The sequence below is a fragment of the Lytechinus variegatus genome, chromosome 5 (assembly GCF_018143015.1).
Source record: "Lytechinus variegatus isolate NC3 chromosome 5, Lvar_3.0, whole genome shotgun sequence".
Taxonomy (NCBI): Eukaryota; Metazoa; Echinodermata; class Echinoidea; order Temnopleuroida; family Toxopneustidae; genus Lytechinus; species Lytechinus variegatus.
The window spans coordinates 38,203,386-38,213,415 of record NC_054744.1 but is presented as its reverse complement, the minus strand read 5'-3'; the positions used below and the strand labels follow the sequence as shown (position 1 = coordinate 38,213,415).

Genomic DNA, 10,030 nt, shown 5'->3' with positions numbered 1-10,030 from the left:
CACCCAAGTTGTAAAAAAAAAAGCCTGCAATATCTCTTAATGAAATTATACTGTATTGTGGAAGCGCCATGGTGTAGCGGTTCTGACTCTCGCCTTGTAAATCAGAGGGTCGTGTGTTCGAATCCCACCATGGCCTAGCGTCCTTTGGCAAGGCGTCAATCCACACTTTGCCATTCTTACCCAGGTGCTAATTGGGTACCGGTAGAAAACAGCTGACATTGTGGTTAGTTTAGCAAGTGTGCGCCTAACAAGCTACTTGAAATGTAATGACTTCAGTGACCAGGTAAAAATAATTGTGAAGTGCTTTGACCAGTCGTAGATTGATAAAGCGCTATACAAATGCCAATTATTATTAATCACAAGTAAATGTAACTTGAAATGAATGAAATGTGAATTCCCCATGCACTGAAAGTGGCAATGGTTTTCCAGGTATGTACGCACATTTACAAAGAAAGAAAGAATCATATGTGTGGACACCCTTTGCAGATTATTCTAATTACAAATCCACCTATCATATAGGCAAGTTCACAATACAATAACACTATACACTCAGAGGAAAATATTGCTCCTGTTAATATATCAGTAACACATTTTCAATATTGACTTATAACTTTTCAAAAGTGTATACAGGTAGCAAATAATTCTGACTTGGCATTATATATCACAGCATTGTAGGTAAACACTTTAATTAATAATTCTCTGTAAATTCAACAAAATATATCAAATTTCATTGTCCAATTTACAATTATAACTGATAGAAATAGTTCTTGATAGAAGGATTCATCAAAATACAAAAATATAAAGCCTCCTTTTTTAGTACAAATATTCTCAACAATGAACGGTCATATATTTTATGTATTTCTTTGTGAAACATTTCCAACATGTTATACAAAGATACATGATCTCGGATGAATCCTGAGATTTTCTTTTGCAGTATTCTACCATTTTCTATACAAAGGGAAGACACATGTGCTTTTTTTTAAGGTACAAAAAAATCCCAAGACCAAAACTGAAAAAAATCCTGTATGTATTACAAAGATATAAACAATAAGTTTAATAAAGAGAGTTTATTATTGGACACCAGTTCATATCAGCCCTTTACAGCTCTTTGGTTTTTAGTTGATGCAAAATATCACCAATATTTATTCTGCGTTCTATTTTTCCTGCTTTCTCCTCCCTCCCCTCTTTCCCTCTCACTCTCTAAGAAAAGTGCTTTATGTTCTTTCTTCCCCCACCCTCTAGTAATCATTGTTGTTCTTTAGCTTTGAAGCCTCAGTATAAACTATTCAAACTCTAGGTTATTGATCTGTTCATTTATATTAGCATTAAAATAGTTCATGGTTCATAATATACTTATTCATAAATGAAAATAAATTATCAAACATTAAATTTCCACTACTCATAGAAAATAAGGATATCACTGATTGCAAGGTGTATAAATAGCCATTAATATAATAAATTTTGACCAATTTCTCATTGGTATGTGTCTTGTCTCCATATCTGATCTGTTTGTATCATTAATTATGCATAACATAACAGATAAAATGACAAATCTGAGATTTTGCATGACATGTGTCATGCGCTGCATATGCATGTTACTAGATTTTATTTTACCCATTTTGCACATTTATTGAAATAATTATGAAACGTATTCCACTATCATTATCAAAGTTATGAGCATTTTTATTTTATCTTGCCCTTATTTCACAATTGGAGAAAAGTATGACTCTACAAGTACAACCTGTGCACTCTTATTTCAACAAGTTTCTAATATATTCATGATACAGTGGTATTCAACCATGGTAATGGAATCACCAGTAAACCAAATCATTATCACAGCTTCCATATTTCTTTTGAAATCAAACCCACATTATACCTACACTGATTGTTTTGGCATGATTAATTCGCAATGAGCTTCATTCTCCTTTTCTTCCAAGAAATTGGGTATTCTAAACTATCACTTTAATTGTTTTCTTTGAATAGGAAGGAAGTTAGTGAGTTAATATTTGTTCTCTTTTATATGTCCTTCATGATCTTATATCAGTGAACATTGCATACATGTACTAAAGTGATTGCCTAGAATAATTTGCTAATCATGATGATTGGTTATGTAAACACAGATTGAGAGTGCTAGTTTTGATGAAATGATGGACCCGGCCTTTCATATGTATCACATGTATATATGTTTGCTTCAAAGTTTTGAACTTGAATAAAGTCATGATTTTAAAAAAAATCTAAAAATAAACATGAAAATGAATATTTACTTCAACATCTTTTACGGAATTTTGAAAATTTACAAAATACCACATTCACAATATAAGTACTCAATAATCACAGAAATCACAGAAATATTTATAGGATCTAATAAGTCATGTCTGTCATTTAAGTTAAAATAATGGAAAAAATCGCTTACTATACATAATCGTACAGCATTGAACATCACACTCTACCATAATATTTAAATGAAATGCAATTATTTTTTTTTTAATAAAAAAACTTTTGAAATAGTAAGTAAATGCAAGTCAAAGTCATAAGGATATTTACATTTTTGTTCACATCTAATACTGCATCTTTATTGCATCTTGACATGAAAATTGCCCCATTAAAAAATAAATTAATCTTTCTTGAATCAAATAAAAATATACCCCTTCCTCATGTGACAAATACACAGTACTTTGATCTACTATACATGCACATTGTACTTCCTTTTAGAAATAACACAGATCTACAAAGCATATAACAAATTATCGGGTGATATTCTGATGGATAAAAGTAAGATTGGCTGATCTGCATATATAGACTGAATGGAATAAAAATGAACTCCTTTTGCTCTAAATTGATTTTCTTTTCATCAATTCTAGACTACCTGTGATACAAATATGTAGGGTTAAATATTCAATAAACATGTGTGCATAAGCACTATAAGCTTCTCAGTGTGAAATACACTTTTGTAAATAAATAATGAACTATAATAGAGTGTTCACTCTAAAGTTATTTGCACAATCTCTGGCAGTGAATAAAAAACGGGTCAAGTATGTAGAAAGTTGGTGTTAGTGTTTGAGCTAACCTGGCACCAGCCATAACACTAGACCTGAAATAAAGCTAGTGTTGGTGTTAAAATAGCACTAAACATAACACTGGACCTGAAATAAAGCTGGTGCTAGGTTTTGATTGACTTGATTAGGTGTTGGGCTTGCAATCACATATCATCCTTTATCAACACAAATATCAATACCAACATTTACCCTGGGTAGGGGCACTTTGAGAGGGGCGTAACCACCCCAGCAATCTGGAACTTAGCATTCAGGACATTGGAAGGGGCCCTGACTTTCTGCCCAGGTTGCTGCCCTCCTACAAAAACGTCAATAGTGCAAGGCTCGAGGAACCAGTGGTCAGTATACACGGCCATGACACGAGGGACAATCTTGAACTCAAGGGAGACACTTTTCCCGGGGGCTAGCTCTTCTCGGGTGAAGTCAACAAGTTGTCGTATTGGCATCTTCGTGCTGATATTCTGCCAGCTGATATAGACTTGTGTTACCTGTTTAGGAAGATGGAGGCATAGACAGGTTTGAGATATACAGATTGACAAGCAAAAGGAAATCATGATGATATTTTTTTCTGTAAATGAAAGAAAATAACAAAAATAATATAGATAGAGGGTGCTGAATCTGATCAAAGTTCAAATTCAATAACAAATTCTGACGATGAATACATGTATTCATATTTCATACCGTACGCATATTACACTCCATGCAGATCTGCAATCATTGAAAGTTACAAGAAGTATTCCGATACAATGTATTGCATTAAATCTTCACCAAAATCAGTGGCATAGACTATTAAGACACTACTAATAATCTCCTTGTAATGGCACTGCCATCAAAAGGTGGACATGAGTACATAACAGACAACAAAAAGGGTTGCCTTTCATGGCCTGGTGATGCACCTGCATGTATTGAAAAGGATACCAAAATAATTATTGCCCAGATTAAGAGGAGGAGGGGTTAACTTTCAAGATCAAACATTTTCAGGCATAATTAAGTTGGGAAATGAGAATGAACATAGTATTGGTGTTTACTTTGATACGGCAGTGCCCCATCTAACTCTCCCCACCCACCCTCCTAGTGGGCTCCTCCCACCTCCTTCCCCTCTGATTGCATTTCTCCTATTACGGGGGCCTGGGGGGTGTTTCACAAAGATTTAAGTATGACTTAGGTCGCACTTAAATGCCGACGCGTATCTGATATGCAATGCGCGATCTTATTGATAGATACGCATTAGTGCGCGTCCTCATGACACGATCTGACCAATGCGGGCAAGCCTTTCATACCGTACGCAACTCGGTATTTAAGTGCGACTCTAAGTCATACTTAAATCTTTGTGAAACACCCCCCTGGTCTGATTTCTAACAATCGTGTAGACCGATTGATCTATCTCGTACAGATGGTATGATCAGGCCTGACATGCAAACACCCAAAATAGCCCACAGGAACAGGCCTACTACAAAAAGAAAACTATATCAAAAACATCTGTAAGTGCATACGGATATGACACTGAAACCCTTGATAGCAGATCATTGTAAATTTTAAGCTTAAAAGACGAGAGAGATGGATGGCTCAGAATGGAATACCAGAAATATCCGAGAGTAGAGTGGAATATTTTTTGTATTTCATGAAATAAAGCCATCCAATATAATTATTATCATCGAAACAAGTCATATCACTTATCACATTATGGCGTCATCACTTTAGGATCGATTTTGGTCATTGGCATGAGACTTATATGTAGTTCATTATGATGGTCATTGAGCATAATTGTGATCTATGCTGTGCATTGCTTTCATTGTTGAATATATCGCACATGCGCACTAGATTGTTGAATATGGTATCATACTCGATGGTAATTTTTTTAAACGAGCCTATGGGATATTGGTCAATGCTCTGATACTGCACAGGCAATTGATGCAGAGTATGGCAAAAAAAATGCTCTATACAGATAATAGTAAGGAATCCATAACCTGAAAAAGAATTAAAATACTGTGTACATATCTGGGTGCTTTGAAAAGATGTCATTTTATAATCATTACTACAATCTAAACATTACACACACAAAATTTCCCCTTAAATAAAAATGGGGCAACTGTCAACTAGTTTTGGGCCAAATAACTAACTGGAAGTTTTTCTAAACTTGCTGACTTATGTCTGTGTCATAACAAAATCAATATGTAAAGTCAATAATGAAGAACCACATATTATTAAAAGAAAAAATTCATTCGAAGAATTTTTTCCTTGAGAATGGTCTGTGGTTGCTAATCATTAATTGCTGGATTCTGTCATATCTTCTCAGACACTTCTTGTATAAGAGAAACTTCTGATGTTAAGAGAGCATATATTTTGCTAAATTCATCCAGATTATTGGGGAAAATCATATTTTTTTTTCCACAGTGTTGCACGAACATTACAATTTAGAATATGTTTGATCATGCACACATTACAATAAATGGCAAAAAACTCGAGATTTTACTATGGTATAGATTTTAGGCATTTGATAGTTTGCATTTTTATTCAGAAATGGTCAGTAAGTGATCAAACACTTCTGTTTTGCTCATATTTGTTATTGTTGTTGTTGTTGCAAAGTTATGGCCATTGTGATCAAGGAGGAACTGTCTTTTTGTTTTATGTTAATCATAAATATTCAATGATTTCATAACCTTTATTTGGGAAACTTAAACACAAGAAACTTAGGCATGAGAAAGAGGGTTAGAGAGGGGTTTGCTGGAAAAAATATTTTTTAAAAGATGGGTTATTGGGAAATTGGTGAAAAAATTTGATGAATTCTGCAAGTTTTTAAATGATAGAAAATAAATATAATATCTATTCTGATAAGATTAGCATGAAAAATCATTTTATCTGAAATGTTAAATCAGCAGACGATTGTTATCAGAGAGAGTAACCTAATGACAACTGCCAGACTGGAGTGAGTAATTTATACTCATGGATAGTGAGAAAAATTATGAACTCTGAGTCATTAAGAATAACATACTGTAGCTGTTGCATTACATTTTGCTTTGTCCAGAATACTAATGAATAATAAGCAAAAAATGAAACATGAATCATCACTATAATGAACAACATATAATGTAGCTGAGGCATGAGGTTTTGCTTTTCTACACAAACATTAACAGCTGCATGTAACTGGATAATTAGGAGATATCATAAGAACGATATTTTAGATTCCATAAAGCAATTGACACATTGTACCAGTAGAGTTCAATAGTACAAGCATAGTTTAAGTAATGAAACATGTTTTCTTTTTATGTTCAAATTTGCTGATCATCACTTGCATTAGTTAAATGAGAGCAGAGTAAGCCTACTTTAAATGGACAATCTTATGTTAAAAAAGAAAAATAAGAGACAATAAGGAATGGGACTAACAGATAGAAACCGAGGAACCAAGTCTTGAAGAACTGAATGGTAGATATGACACTAAGGCCGTGTTTATGCTTCCACTTTTCAGGCCAGAATCAGCGTTTCCAAACATGGTTAGTCCAAAACACGGTTGCGTCCATGCTTACTTTCATTTAAACGCTGTTTCAAAACGCCGATCATAAACTCACAAAAAGGTGCGTTTGTAAACGTTGTTTGACCAGAATCAGGCTTTCTGGGGAAGCATAAACACAACCGCGATCGTAAACGTGTTTAAATGACGTCATTTGGTACATGCTTCCGGTGAGATGAAAATCCGCGGGCAATACAGTCGTATTGCTCCATGCTTATCTCCACGTAATAACAACAATCAGAAAAAAAACTTTCGAAAAAAGGCGCGCCCAATTTGACCTCGCTTTACGATGCGAAGCCAGCTGGAGATCATGATTTGCTCTGAAAAGTTAAGCATAAACAGCACTCCCAGAACCACGTTTACGATCGGCGTTTTGAATCGGCGTTTGAAATCGCTGATTCTGTCCTCGCAATGGAAGCATAAACACACCCTTAGAGAGAAAGAGAAACATATTGTAGGTGACAAAATAAAGAGTGTGATGCCTACATATCTTGTAAAGAAGGGGAAACCTATAATGTCATCAAAAGGGTCTCGTCCCCCCGCCTATAATGGAAGTTCGAACTCTGAGCCATCAACACCAATTAATATCAAAACGAGGGTATTCCCCAGGGTCTATTAGTCAGGGCTGAATCATGAAATCTATTCTTTGCTTCTAAGCAATGTGTACAGACAATCATGAATTAATGCTTTAAATCCTATATTCAGAAAATCCCTGCTGAACACTGATTGATTTTGTGAGTATCATGACAATGCGGTAGGTATACAGACAAGATCCTTTGAGAATGGGGTTTTATCACAAAATAAATCCAAGAGTATCGTTTAAATTTCCTCTGAATTTATTTCAAGTTCAACTGGTTATTTATAGAGGATAGTCCATTCTTGAAAATTGTGAAAATGACATAAATGCAGATATTTATTGTGTGTTATGTATTTATGCTATTTCAAACAGAAAACATTAATGTTCATTCTTTCAAAATGAAACTGATGCCTAGTGTCACATGTACTATCACCCCCCCCCCCCCTATTAATCAGAGGGAACTAACAGAGGTCCTCTTGCCCCCCCCCCCCTCCCTCAAAGCCTCAAAACCACATTACCATCTACTATTACCCCTGTGGCCCTATTCATGTTACCCTGTTCATTATCATCCACATATTCAGCATATACTAATTTCAGTACCCTACATTGCCCCCCTCCCCCTCCAAACCACATCACCATCTACTATTACCCCTGAGGCCCTATTCATGTTACCAAAAACATTATCATCCACATAAAATAGCAGCATATATACCAAATTCAGTACCCAACATTGCCCCCCTCCCCCTCCAAAACTACCTCACCATCTACTATTACCCCTGAGGACCTATTCATGTTACCCTGTACATACATTCCACATGAAATAGCAGCATATACTAATTTCAGTACCCAACATGGCCCCCCTCCCCCTCCAAACTACATCACCATCTACTATCACCCCTGAGGCCCTATTCATGTTATCCTGTACACTATCATCCACATAAAATAGCAGCATATACCAATTAAGTACCTAACATTGCCCCCCTCCCCCTCCAAACCACATGGCCATCTACTATTAACCCCTGAGGTATTATCATCCACATAAAATAGCAGCATATACATATACCAATTTCAGTACCCAACATTGCCCCCCTCCCCCTCCAAACCACATCACCATCTACTATTACCCCTGAGGCCCTATTCATGTTACCCTGTACATTATCATCCACATAAAATAGCAGCATATACCAATTTCAGTACCCAACATTGCCCCCCTCCCCCTCCAAACCACATCACCATCTAATATTACCCCTGAGGCCCATTTCATGTTACCCAATACATTATCATTCCAATTATGACAGCAGTATATTTCTGGACTATGTTTAATCCCCATGTGGTTGTGTGGGAGCATATGGATGGATTAAAAAACACTTAAGAAATAGAGCAGTCAAAATTAAAAGGGACTAATGGAGCTTGAAAAGTGATTAGGATCAAAATGGGTACAATTTGGTGAGTGATGAAGGGTGATTCAATAACTAAAAGCATCCTGATTTCATTTTTTGTCCAACTTCAGTCCTCCCTGTGTACATGGAATTGCGTTTCAACTGGCTAAATAAAGAGCTAAATTTGATTAATGGAACATTTTTGTTTGTGTACTGCCTGTATATTAGTTGACTTTGTTCATTTAACAATAATGGTATATAAAAATTTGAATAATTTATAAAGGACCAATCAGCATCAAGACTTTGGGAAACTAATTCGCATTGCCTGCAAATCAATTTTCATGTATTGTATTTAGTCTATATACAAAGTAGTGGACCTCCTTTGATTTAAAGTCTAATGATGGAAAATAAGCCTTTGAATATGAAAACCTTGTAATAATGTTCAAAATGAATAATCCTCAAAGTTTGATTGACATTACTACTAATTTTGACATCAAGTAAGAAGAAAATTCTAGAATACATTTCAATAGATTTCAAGATAAGTAGTACAGCATAAAATGCAAGTATTGGCAAAGCTATACTGAGAATTCACCATAATTTTCACATGACATACATGTATAAATATATAAGATTTGCAAAGTGCGATCATGTGGAAAATCAGGGAAAAATTTGGAAAGAGCGAAAGAGGGTACAGAGAGATCATGATGTTCTTCTAACCTACAGTGGAAATGGCAAGGTCGCAACTTTCTATGAAAAGCTCTACACTTCCTTACAGGATATAACCCATACTTCTGCTTCAGACACACCAAGGAAAGGTATACCATGGACTAACCTTCTTATACCATGCCCTCTAGTGAGTCATATAAGGTAGAGTCTAACCCTTAAACAGAAGGTTCATGAATTGTCAAGATCGAGCACCACATGCGAGAGATGCACGTACGGCTTCGCAACTCCCTACACATAACTACACTGTAGTAGCCGCTCCATGCATGGTTAGCGCATACACAGCGCTATGGTGCAACATACCTGCAGTGCTGTGATCCCATTCCTTAGACCCTGTTTTTCACACACCATGATATACATTTAGTTCCCAAGACCCTGTATTTTACCCTTTTAGTCAGTTCCTTAGACCCCCTTTTCAGAGTTTTGTGAGGCACATCCCCATCAAAAAAATAATTTGAGTGCCCCCACCCCTGGATGAATCCTCTAAAGCAAAAATATTCACAAAGGTATAATTTTCCAAGGAATAGTATATTTAAAAATTGTTTTATAAGAATCTGCTAAATTACTAACAATTTAAGGTATCAAATGGTATTTATTACATTTGTGCTATTGTATCAGGGGAAAGTTCTAAATTTGTCTTTGAGCTTGAGGCCCGAACTTTTCACACTGTTACTACATTGTAACAGCTAGACACTGGGGGTCATGTCTCTGAACGGATACTATAATTTTATACAAACATTGATTAGTGGCATATGGGGGAAGGAGAAAAGGGACCTTGAGGTTTACCACA

General features: G+C 35.6%; 1 protein-coding gene across 1 annotated transcript in view; it reads right to left on the bottom strand.

The window, feature by feature from the left end:
* Nucleotides 1-774: 774 nt before the first annotated feature.
* LOC121415450 (beta-D-xylosidase 1-like) overlaps nucleotides 775-10,030 on the bottom strand; it is a 29,119-nt gene continuing 19,863 nt past the window's right edge. Inside the window, exon 11 of the mRNA XM_041608653.1 lies at nucleotides 775-3,541. Coding sequence (XP_041464587.1) covers nucleotides 3,242-3,541 — 300 coding nt within the window. The 3' untranslated portion in view covers nucleotides 775-3,241. The remainder of the gene's footprint in view (nucleotides 3,542-10,030) is intronic.